Genomic DNA, 11,744 nt, shown 5'->3' on the forward strand with positions numbered 1-11,744 from the left:
AGTTCTTTTAATTCCAAATTTTCATTTTGTTCTCTCTATTGAGATTTTTAACATTCAATTTCTGTAAAAACTTGCAGATATATTACCAGGAGGCCAGTGAGAAACAAAATTCTGCAGGAGAGAGCACACAAGATCTCAGAAGAACGAGCAGGACTGACGACAGATGACGACACAATGTCTGAATTGAAGGTAGAAATTTATTTTGCTCTCAAAAACAGGCTAAATTTTACACTGCCAGTTTTTTCTGGGAAAAGTTTAATTTTTCTTAACGATTTGTATTTTATACAACTGTTGAAAACCTCTGAAAACGTCGTTTAAAGTTGATTTGTTAAAAAAAACTAAGTAGAAAATCAAATCAAACATCAGTTTGAAATAATCTGTATGATTTTTTTTAATATTTCCTTTCATTATTAACGCGGCTTGGTAGAATAAAATTTGAAAGGTGTACGTTTCAGTAGGAATTTTTGAGTATAAAAATATTTTTCCTTATTTTGGTCTAATTTCAAACCCTGAAAATGATTTCTAATCACTCAGATTGGCCGTTACTGGAGCAAGGACGAGCGGAAGAAGCACCTGGAGCGGGCCAGGGAGCGGCGGAAGAGGCAGGAAGCTGTGATCAAGGAAAAGGAGCAGGGCAAGAGCAAAACGTGCGCGCCGCCGAAGCGGAGGGAGCAGCAGGGCCGCTGTCCACCGACCGCCGTGATCGGCTGCAACAAAATGGGCGGCATTCTTTCTGTGACCACTGTGTAGCCATCCAACTGTTCGTTGTTTTTCGAGACCAGAACTCGTTTACGTTTCGTTTCTGAACTGAACTGTAGAAGCAAGCGACCTACCTTTCTTTCCACCTGCACACACGTGTATTTTCTTTTTAAGGACCCACATACACAGATACACACACACCGGCATTTCTCAGACTTTAGCAAACACCCACCAGTGAGCTTTGTGAATAATAAATGAATATATTAATCTACAAAAATTGGGATTATTTTATTTTCTTACTAATATAATTGATTTCACAATTGAAAAACAGCAAGGAAGTGAACAGGTTGTAGAATATAGAAGAAAAATAATATATCATGCTGCCCCTCAGGTAAACAATACTTATGTACGTTAGAAAAATTTAAAGAAAACAATTTTACTAGCAAAACTTAATGTGGATCGATACAAGGGCGAGAGTTTAAAATTGTTTGAACTGCAGGATGCAATAAGAGCAGTTGATCGATAAAAAATTTGTTCTACAACTTGAAATAATAAAAAACAGACCTTTGCTGCCGTAAAAATTCAAATTTTCAGAATTTCACCAAAATTTCCAGCGCTTGACCTCATTTTCTTGGCAGATTTCGATTCCTCTCGTCGAGATCTGTCCAACAGCGTGTGAAACCTTTTGGGAAATTCCTTTGTTATGAAATCAAATAGGATTTCAAGTAGAGACAGTCCTCCCGAAGTCCTCAACTAACTTTGCAGCCACTTTTTTCGAAAATTTACAGGTCAATTTTCACTTTAACTGAATCCTAAGGGATGATTTCATGCATTTGGCAACAAGGATTTTGCAGTATCAATCCTCTTTTTTTAATTAATAGTTTATTTCTCTGCTTTTAATTCAGAAATTCAGGCTTCACTTTTTTACAAAACCTAGCCGATGACCAAAACGCCCAGGAGATGTAGAAAATCAAAATCATATCGTTGTTTTCCATTTTCACGTTTAACTTTATTGACTATAAGGTCAGACCTGCTGGTAACAAAGGTTTCGAGTCTTTTAAACGCCAATATATATGTACACAAGTTTAGCTACACCAAATATAATATTTAAAAGTAGTTGTCATGAAATGCATGCTGAAGTTGCAATGGTTCAGGGAAAATAAAAAATAAAATCACAATATAATGTTCTACTGTACAATCAGTTCACGGGGACAAGATGCAGAGAGCGTCTCGTTTTGGCTCAAACATAATCGATAGGGTTATTGTTGGATTGGTTTTTCTGGTTGTTGCATTCACTGATGATCATGACATAGTCCTTAAGACTGCTCATGCAATGGACTCGTTCTGAACCTGCGGACAAACAGAAGAGACCGACCTAATGAGGAAAAATGAAGGGAACAAACAAACAAACAAATGAACAACGTGCAAACATGCGAGTTCAACAAAATCATCACAGCGTTTTACGAAAGGAAACTAACGAAAAAATGGATTTTTGAGCGGGTGAACAGGAGAGTGATTTCTTTCTACAGACTGGAAAGAATGCAAACTACCCTGTGCGTCGTGGGATTTATCTAAATACTGTACATCGTCTTTGGCACTCGTTTCCGGGGTAAATGATCTTTTTAGACTGACATCACAAGCTGGTGATAGATTTCCGAAGCACATTAAAATTTGGAAGCATTTGTCCTCATAGAATAGTTTGGGTGCGAACGAAAGGCAGTGCCCAAAATGGTACTTTTAGAAATTTCCTCTCAGGCACTTGGTTTGAGAATGAATTATGTGCCTTGGGAGAGACCAATAAAAGTCGTACAAAAGTTGTTTCCTTAAATCCACTATACGACAAAGACAATTGTCTGTAAATACCAGAGAGGGGGCCAGGAACTTGTTTATTGTTGAATCTTCAATTTTTCAAAGAGTTAAAAGTTTGTCCAACATTTCGCTTCTGATTACAGCAAGCCTCAAAAATTGATTACGGGAATTAAACAGCAGTTACATGGAATGTGCGATACTAGTTTTCAAAAGTCACAACATTTTTACAAATGGCTAAAACCATTTTAATTTTTGTTTGTTACCAAAGTAAATATTTATTAATAATATAAAAGGAAACCCACCGTTCGTTTCAATTCAATGTGCAGACTATCCTATCATGATTTAAATATATTCAAAAATCTAATTTAAAAAAATACTATTGTGAATGTTAATGGTTTAGAGCTCCTCCAACATTTAAAATTTGGTCTGCTCTCTTGGCAAACCCTGGAAAAAATTGGATATTAGATCGAAACGAAGCTAGGGCTCCCAATAAATAATTTTAAAATTAGTTTGTGTCAATTTTCATCTATTTTGCTCTTGAATCTAATCAAATCCTAAAATCCACAACTCGATTTAGAATGCCCTCTGGCCAAAAACCAAAAAACCAGGAGGGCAGAAAAGGTGCAAGCTGAAAATTTGGCACAGCGTGGTTACAAAACTTGTGCTTAGACCGTGGTCTCCTTGTCGCTGATGACCTTAATGCCATCCTTTGTGATCTGGATTTGAACTTTTGTTTCGTGCGGTGCTTCGTCACCTGTGGCCACCACGCCCTTTTCCTCCGTCACCTTGATGGCCTGCCCGGGGAAGGCGCCCTTTTCGATCAGCAGGTTGGGCGGGCGGCGCGGCGCCGTCACCACCAACGACCTTTGCGCGTTCAGCTCGTTGATCATGTTGGTGGTCGGCGAGGTCGACTCCATCAGCACGTCGTTCGGCGACGGCGTCGGGAACATGCCTGTGTACTTACTGTTCTCCCGGAAAATGCAAGCATGGCAACAACACGCGACACTTGGTTAGCTCACAATCAGTTAGTCACACATTCGGTAAAAAATTCAGTTTGAAATATTTGAACAAAAAATTAGGGGCTATTTTTTATTTATTAAGACGATAATTTACCCATTTTGAACGATTTTTTTTAGCAAAATTATAAAAATTTCTGGGCGTGTTACATGGTTTAAGCTTCAGTAGAAAGGTTAAAGATGGTTTCAATGACGAGAATTAGAGTAATCATGAAAAATAATGAAAATACACCAATTTCGTGCTCAAAGTTGCCAACAAAAACCTGTTTGTAAAAGTTTGAATCTATAGTTAAAGTACAATTAAATGGAAAAAATTAGCTTAACCATCTGTTTCAGATTAAACTGAGTAAGAACCCTATAAAAACTGGAAAATTGCGATTAAAATTAAATTCAATTAAACATTAAAGTGATCTTAATTGCAGAAAATATTCGATCTGGCTTAAATTCCCAACCCATGATGATCAAACATGTATTTCAAGACATTTTTAAAGAAGAGAAGCTAAATTTGAATTCCTCGGCCGTTTATTTTTAATTCTCTGAAAGATTTATGAAAAATCACATTGACAATTTACCGATCGAAGCAGTTTAAAATGTTAGGATTTTAATTTTTAAGGAGAGAAAGAGGAAACTCACTACTTGTTGCCGCTGTAGAGTTGCGTCACTAAGTTGATAATCTTGTCGTGGACCAGGTATTTGACGCTGTCGCCTCTTCTAGCGGCTCTTCGCACTTTTGTAGAGCTAACGTTGTTGGATACCCATTCTTTAGCTACCACTATATTTGACTGAAAAGACAAACATGAATTATTGTATTAAAACCCGCAGGAAAATTCAACAATTTGACAATTTTGGTCTAAATACAATTTTTAGATTTTTAGACAAGTCAAAAACTATGTATGAGATAATTTAAAAATTTCCTTGAAGTTTTTTCCAGGCTTTGCACATTTCTAATGGACAAATTTTAGATCAGTAAGGTTTCTTGCAGTTTTTATTTAAGGTTTAAAAACAGTGGGTTGTTTAAAATTTGAAAATGAATTTAATTTATTTTTTATTTCGATTTTTTCTGTCTGTAATTGAAAACAAAATTTAAATTCCAAAAATATTTGTCATAAACTCTTTACCAATGACTTCAAAATTCCATCTTAAAAGCATTTTCCTAGTTCTAGAGTGATTTTATTCTAAGAATTCTCCAAAACTCATTAACGCCATCAAATTAATAATTTCCGCTTCAGAGCGTTAAGTTAAATTACCTGATATTTGTTAATGAGATCATTTTCATAAATTAAATCGTTAGGATCACAGCCGTCCCGGTGCAGAACCACAACTCCGAAATGCCCGAGAATTTCCTCCACCTGTCCAAATTGAATGAAAAATAATTTTAAAACATCCACAGCCTTTAAAATTCCTATTACATGCTCCTGCCTCCAAAGACCAGGCTTGATGAAGGTCTGGAACATGTCAGCGCCGCATAGAAGCTTCACTTTGACCTCTCCTTCGAGGGCAGCCGTCACTGCTGTGGTTGAGAGCCACTGTGGGAACTCCGAGTCGGCGATTCGTTGCTTCTTTGGTCCGTTTTTCACCGGGCTTGCATTCGAATTGATGTTGCAAGAGGGTATCGCGTTCAGGCAATTCTATAAATACATACACCGTTAATTTGCAATTTTCGATTTAATTTGGCAAATTCGTCTGAAAAACAAACCTGGTGATGCTGCAGCACCTTCAGGGTGAGCTGCCATTCCTGCTGCTGACACTCCCAGTCTGAGACTCGAATCCAGTCCGAATCACCGGCACACAAACGCAGCATTTCCAGACGGTCCTCACTCTTGGCCAAACCCTGATTTTTTTATTTTATTATTTATTCAATTTATTACATAATTTTTAAAATAAAATACCTCTTTCCCATAGCCATCGTGCACCGGAGAGACGACACCCCCGACGACCTGATACCCTTGTCGCCGCAAAGTGTCCCTGGCAACCTCGAACATGCGAAAGTGCATCAGGGTCGGCGGGTTGAAGGAGCCGCAGGCGAGCAGAAGCACCTTGGCCGTCGTCATCCTCTGCAGAACAAGAAACTGCGTATTATTTTCTTCCAGGCACGAATGAAAAAAGGAAGAAAGTCTAACAAGGTCAATGCAGGCGAAGCAGTTCGTGCCTGTCACTCGAGTATTTTTTCACCCCTTCGCGTTATCGATCTGAGCAATAGAAAGACCATTACTATAAAAGTACATTACATAGAGATCAAGTACAAAAAATTCTTGTTCGTAATATGGTGCAACATTCAAACTAAAACTTGCATGATGAGTTCAATTAGCTTAAAAATTACGTACCAAAAATATTTATCGGCTAAAGATGTTCTGGTGTCCGAACGAAGCTATTGACCTAGGATAGGAACAAAACAATCCCACGGTCAATTTACTTCTTCCACTTAAACTTTCGACCCTCAGTTTATCTCCCCGAGGATGCGAATTAACGTCATGTGCATATCACACCCCTTTTTTCCTATGAACAACAATGTCCGAATGGATTAATTTCATTATTGCAACAATCGCCTTTGAATCTAGCGGGCTAAGTGAAAGTAAAGATGGCGTCTGAATTTTAAGCCAATGAGAGGCTGCGCACCAATTACGTCACACCATCTGCGCTATCCGATTGGTTACCGCGTTTCTCAGCTGTTGATGGTAAAGATTTTGGCGTCCATCATTATTACTTGTTTGTCAACAGAGTGGTTAACTTTCCGCAGCTCATTTACCAACAAAAAAGTGAGTTTATTCCGTTTAATCACTACTATTCAACCATTTATTTAATTCCGAATCGATTGCGAGTAAATTTGCGCGTTTTTACCGCTTCCCAATCGTTCTACGTACAAAGGTCCTCTTGCTCACTCCCCAAAATTGAATTTTGCAGAAGTGATGGTAATGGCTGCACCACCAAGTCCCTACGTCGTCGGACGGGAGTTTGTCCGGCAGTACTACACCCTCTTGAACCAGGCGCCGATGCACCTGCACCGCTTTTACAATGAAAACTCCTCTTTCGTGCACGGGGGGCTGGACACGCCGAACCGGGAGACGAAGCCGGTGATCGGACAGCGGCAAATCCACCACCGCATCCAGCAGCTCGACTTCAACGACTGCCATGCCAAAATCCGGCAGGTGGACTCGCAGTCGACGCTGGGCAACGGCGTCGTCGTGCAGGTGACCGGCGAGCTGTCCAACAACGGCGAGATGATGCGTCGCTTCACGCAGACCTTCGTGCTGGCCCAGCAGTCGCCCAAGAAATACTACGTTCACAATGACATCTTCCGCTACCAAGACGAAATGGTCAATGACGAAGAATCGGACGCTGGACTCAAGGACGAAGACGCGTCGGACACCTCTAGTCAAGCAGCCAGATCGCAAGGCGCACCTGCCATCGCCAACTTCTACCAGAACAGCACGCCTTTGATGAATGGAAATGTCGAGATCATCAATGAAGCACCTCTGGCAGCCGTGATTACCGAGGAGATTGAAAAGCCGCAGCGGCCCAAACCGAAGGTGGAACCGGTTGAGGAAAAGCAGCAGCAGCAGCAGCCCGAAACCCCCGTCAAGGAGATCACGGAAGCAGTTCCAGCTGAACAGGGTAAGAATTGCCAGGGTTGAAAAATGCAGGCTTATATAAGGTTGTATTAAATTTAAAATGAGATAAACTTTTCCAATTGACCAGTTGCATAAACCCTTAGTTATTGAAGCCGCCAACAGATGGCGAAACCACAAACTTTCTTAAAAAATTTGTTTTCAGCGGTTTTAAGGCATTTTCGCTGCGATTTCGGACTCAATCTAGCTATTTTGCTTTTTTTAATTAATTTGTTTTTTTTTGACGTGCTGAAAACCAAAATCGGTTCAGCCATTCGCCGTAGAAACGTTGGACAAGATTTTTTTATGTCAAAAAATAGTTTTTCACGATTCTACGGCGATTGGCTGAATTGATTTTGGTTTTCAACACGTCAAAAAATAGCAAATTAATTGAAGAATGCACAGTAGCTAGATTGAGTCTGAAATCGCAGCGGAAATGCCTTAAAATCGAAAGTCTACGGTGGCACCATCTGTTGGCGGCTTCAAACACTTAGGGTTTATGCAACTGGTGAATTAAAAGAAAATCTGATGGTTTAAAATAATTATTCTCCTTCTAATTCAAAATTATTTCTAACCTTATTTAATGAGTAAAAATTTAAAGTTGGTGTTGCAGCGAACAAAGGCCCAAAGACGTACGCGACGTTGGTCAAGTCCGGCAACCAGGTGGGGAGCCCTTACCCCAACATGATGAACGCGGCGGCGCAGGTGTTGCCCGTGGTGGACGTGGCCTCGTACCCTCCCATCCAGGCAAGGCCTCCGTCCGGCCAGCAGCAACAGCAGTCGGGAAAGCCGGCAGCCAAGCCGCAGCAGTCGCCGCCAAACCAGCAGACGCCACCGAAACCCAAAGGCAAGCCCGTCGAGGAGCGAAAGGAGCCAGTCGGTCAGTAAAAAATTTATTTTATTGCGTGAAAATGATTTTTTTAATATTCCGGAGGGTGAACTGAAATTTTGAGGGGGAAATATCTCTTCTTTTCAATTTAAATTATTATTCTGATTGAATTATTTAGAAATTGATTTAGAACTCCAATAAAATTAATGTCTGATATTTCATTCGGTAACAATTGATTCAGTGATTCGTTTTTTTTTACCTGGTAGCATGCATTTACGAATTTCGTAACTCGGAAAATTGTTTTTTTAGGTTTAAGCGGCGATTGGCTGAACAAATTTCCGGTTTCAGCATATGAAATCAAATATTGTTGACCCAAGAACCCACAAAATCTTTTAATTAAATGGTTGTGCCATCTATTTGCGGCACTCAAGAAAATTTCACTGAACCAAATTAAAAATTAAAAATTGCTTTGAGCTATTTCGTTATTGTATAAACAGTCAAAAGCGTCCAGTTTTCTAAATTAAAACATTTAATTTAACGAGAAATGGTCGTTCTTGCTTCAGAGGGTGAGAAGCGGCGTCTGTCGGGCTCTGGTGGACTTCCCCCGACCGCGACCTACCCGGACTCGCAGCAGATCTTTGTCGGCAACGTTCCCATCAGCGCCAGCGAGCAGGACATCAAGGAAATCTTTTCAAAATACGGCACGGTGGTCGACCTGCGGCTCAACAGCAAAGCGCCAGCCAAAGGACAGCCAGGCAAGATCTTCCCCAAATACGGCTTCGTCATCTTCAGCGACCCTGCTGCGGTTAAACTCTGCCTGCAGTCAAAGGTGAGCCTTGACAGTTCAGTAATTTGATAAATTAATTAATTTTAATGATGGAAATGATCAAAAATTAATTTAAAAAATACAAAAAGCAGAATATCTGGAAATTTTAAAATAAAAATAAATTTAGATTGTGATTTTAAATCAATTTCTTAACAATTTCAGCCGATCACGATGCCGTCGGAGCCGTCGCACGTGTTGAACATCGAGGAGAAACGCAATAAATTCCGGTCGGACGAGCGGCCAAGCGGCAGCTTCCGGGGTGGCATGGGCCGCGGGGGCAGCATGGGGCCCGGTGGGCCGCTGGGCATGCGCAGGAGCAACGATGGCGGCGGCCGCGGCGGCAGGGGAGGCAGCCGGGGGGGCGGCGGCGGGGGTCTCGGCGGGCTAGACGCAAAGGGCGGCTTCAAAAATGGCGGGGGCGGCGGTGGGAGCGGCGGGGGTGGCAGCAATACGTTCGGGGGCGGCAGACGTTGAACGGCGGGCGCGACAAATCAGTCTTTTTCACACCTTCGCATTCCTGCCTTAATATTTTAGACGACGACGATAGAAACAGTACTAATTTTTTACACTCGACCCCCACCCGACGCTCTCGAGTATTAGACTTTTCAGCTGATTTTCTAATTGATTGGATGCACTAAATCATGTGATAATATTATACAAAAAATATCGTTTCTCATCCTTGCTAAGAAGTTGACGTAAATTTTGCAAGGGAATTCTGCTATCGCTCCGATTTAACGTGCAATTTTCCACTTCAAACGCTTCGTTATTTTTTTTTTAAAAAAAGTTGAAAATTTTCAATGTAGCACTGATACATATCACGCTACAGAAGGGCAAAATAATATACATCAAAATTTTATTGAACCTTTGTGTTTTTTATTTAGTTTTTATTTTCGGCTTGGCGTTTAGAGTATCGATAATTTGTTTTATTTTTATTCTTCAGAAATTAATAGATTTTTTCGTGCAAGCCACTCAAGGTCCTTAAATTTAAAATAATACATTTTTAAAGAAATTAATTGCGACAGACAATAATTAAAAAAAATTGTCGCAATATTTAAAAAATCGTTAAAAATCAGGACTTGATCTAAAGTATAAAATAATCATGATATTCATTGTTTCGTCTGATTTAGGGAAGTTTGCAAACCGAATTTCTTCGTTATTGGAAGAATTTTAAAATTTCCCAGCGACTTCACGCAGAAAAACTTTTGGAATCACGTGGTTACGGAAGTCTAATATTTAAAATTCAACTGTTTATCTATGTTGAATTTTTGTAATTAGATCGATAAGACGAATCGGTTGGTGGGCCATTTTTTACTTACTGAAAACTCAAATGAGGCCAGTAGAATTGTTTTTAGAAATGGGTTGAAAACACTTTCTACATTCATCCTTGGTATTTTTATCATAACGAATATTTCTTACACAAACATACTACAATATCAAAATCAAATTTTTAATATTTAAAAAAGTATCTATTTTTTATAAATTTTGCCTTCAAAGCTCACCTAAATATTTTTTTCATTTGCCATTTTCTTCTAATTTCACGTCTGATGTGAAAAATTGCATTTAAAATCGGAACGAACGTCCCTTGCAGAATGAAAAGATAATAATTTACGTTACAAGAGCTGCTCACTCGTCATCGAGAAATAGCAATCTCCTATTTTTTGTTCACTAATTTAGCAAGCAGAAAGGTTTTTCATCGGGAGCATTGATCATTCATTACTCATCCTCGAAGTTTTAATGCAATTAAACACGCTCATTCAATTTGTGTTCATTATTATTTATAATATCGCGCATTCGCATGATGATTTTTAATGAAAATAATTTATTAACGCATTGGCAGTGTTTTTTTATTTTTCATAAATAATTTCATGAAAGAATTCCACGTTAATTAATTACAGCGAGACTTGGCCTTGTGTGGCATGATCTACTTTCTTAGAATAGCAATCTCTCGCCACCTAAATCTGCCGGTGCAGAATCCATGAGTTTTTTTTTTTGTTTGTTTGTCTATAACATGGAATAATTATTAGCTTTTAACGCTTTATTAACTTGTGAGAGCTCAATAGAAATTAATGTTTTTGTGATGACTGTTGTTTCTATTTCCTCCACTTTCAAATTTCGCACATACTCACAAATCTGTGCTGCTTTTTGTTTTTGTTGAGTCTTCTGAAGTGTAATTGGTGATGAATCAATAATTTAAAAAAAACGAACAGAGACGTGTCTTTTCTCCGCTAGAAATTAGAGTGAAAACGAAATCAATACTATCAGGTTGTACACACACACGCCACTTCCAGAGAAATGCCTTTTCGGTTACCTATACTAGCATTAACAAAAAAAAAAACGAACAAGTTATTTTCTATTCCGAAGAAAAATGCAACTCCAAAATGTACTTAAAGGCTAAAATTTGCGCAAAATCGGTGATTTAGGAAATTAATATCCTCATAATCACGAATCAGTCTCATCATGTTTTTTTGTCTTTAATAAAAAAATTACCGCTGTACTTCCTGTGTTTGATTTGAATGCAATACATAGAACCCTCGACCTTGTACTTCAGGGGAAAGGTCACTACAACATAGACGTAGCATTCCATAATCACGTGCCATGAATCATGCTATCTCCCTCTTCTCTTTCGTCAGCCACTCCAGGATTTTCCTCCGTCGGTCTTATCTAGAACCAGCAGTTTATGCTGCCTTGTTATAACGGGAGGTTAGACTTTACTTTCGCTCCGCACATACCTGTTGCCTTATTTTCAGTCAACGCATCTCCCGTCTTTCGCTTCCTTTAGTGGTAAGAAACATTTTTATTTCATCTGCTTGTATCGTAATTTTCACTATAGGAAGAAGTGTATTTTTGTTAAAAAAATAACCATTATTTTTTAATAATAAATCAACTAAAACTTGAAGGTTGGAGATAATTTTAAAAAAGGTATAGCAGCCTATTTTTTGTCATTTTGAAAATTAATATTT

The 11,744-nt window shown here is 39.1% G+C and overlaps 3 protein-coding genes across 4 annotated transcripts in view; 2 read left to right on the top strand and 1 right to left on the bottom strand.

Annotated features, from left to right (window-relative positions):
- Nucleotides 1-977, top strand: part of Slip1 (SLo interacting protein 1) — a 67,232-nt gene extending 66,255 nt beyond the window's left edge. The window contains exons 8-9 of the mRNA XM_065493081.1: nt 78-189; nt 535-977. Of these exons, the coding sequence (XP_065349153.1) occupies nt 78-189; nt 535-750 (328 nt within the window). The 3' untranslated portion in view covers nt 751-977. The remainder of the gene's footprint in view (nt 1-77; nt 190-534) is intronic.
- A 709-nt stretch (nt 978-1,686) lies between these two features.
- On the bottom strand, nt 1,687-6,058 carry Nmnat (nicotinamide mononucleotide adenylyltransferase). Its single transcript, XM_065493173.1, has 8 exons — nt 5,849-6,058; nt 5,414-5,578; nt 5,221-5,355; nt 4,934-5,152; nt 4,772-4,873; nt 4,158-4,306; nt 3,263-3,471; nt 1,687-2,049 (listed from the first exon to the last, which is right to left on the bottom strand). Exons 2-8 carry the CDS (start codon nt 5,573-5,575, stop codon nt 1,940-1,942), a joined length of 1,086 nt encoding a protein of 361 aa, XP_065349245.1. The 5' UTR covers nt 5,576-5,578; nt 5,849-6,058; the 3' UTR covers nt 1,687-1,939.
- Nucleotides 6,059-6,180: 122 nt separating this feature from the next.
- Nucleotides 6,181-11,278, top strand: LOC135945460 (ras GTPase-activating protein-binding protein 2-like). 2 transcript variants are annotated; one of them, XM_065493171.1, is made up of 5 exons: nt 6,181-6,280; nt 6,426-7,136; nt 7,731-8,009; nt 8,522-8,787; nt 8,947-11,278. In XM_065493171.1, exons 2-5 carry the CDS (start codon nt 6,431-6,433, stop codon nt 9,256-9,258), a joined length of 1,563 nt encoding a protein of 520 aa, XP_065349243.1. In that variant the 5' UTR covers nt 6,181-6,280; nt 6,426-6,430; the 3' UTR covers nt 9,259-11,278. The 2 variants fall into 2 exon arrangements, with proteins under 2 accessions (XP_065349243.1, XP_065349244.1); XM_065493172.1 differs by having other exon boundaries at nt 7,743-8,009.
- The last annotated feature ends 466 nt before the right edge of the window (nt 11,279-11,744 follow it).

The sequence above is a fragment of the Cloeon dipterum genome, chromosome X (assembly GCF_949628265.1).
Source record: "Cloeon dipterum chromosome X, ieCloDipt1.1, whole genome shotgun sequence".
NCBI classification, from domain to species: domain Eukaryota; kingdom Metazoa; phylum Arthropoda; class Insecta; order Ephemeroptera; family Baetidae; genus Cloeon; species Cloeon dipterum.

What these genes read in the sequence shown, in the direction of transcription:
- Nmnat (XM_065493173.1), bottom strand. Translation starts at nt 5,575, where the DNA reads ATGACGACGGCCAAGGTGCTTCTGCTCGCCTGCGGCTCCTTCAACCCG. An exon ending in AGGTGCTGCAGCATCACCAG is followed by an intron (nt 5,153 to 5,220) that starts GTTTGTTTTTCA and finishes ATGTATTTATAG; the next exon opens with AATTGCCTGAACGCGATACC. An exon ending in AAAGGGCGTGGTGGCCACAG is followed by an intron (nt 2,050 to 3,262) that starts GTGACGAAGCAC and finishes GTTTGTCCGCAG; the next exon opens with GTTCAGAACGAGTCCATTGC.
- LOC135945460 (XM_065493171.1), top strand. Translation starts at nt 6,431, where the DNA reads ATGGTAATGGCTGCACCACCAAGTCCCTACGTCGTCGGACGGGAGTTT. An exon ending in AGCAGTTCCAGCTGAACAGG is followed by an intron (nt 7,137 to 7,730) that starts GTAAGAATTGCC and finishes AAAAATTTAAAG; the next exon opens with TTGGTGTTGCAGCGAACAAA. An exon ending in GGAGCGAAAGGAGCCAGTCG is followed by an intron (nt 8,010 to 8,521) that starts GTCAGTAAAAAA and finishes TTCTTGCTTCAG; the next exon opens with AGGGTGAGAAGCGGCGTCTG.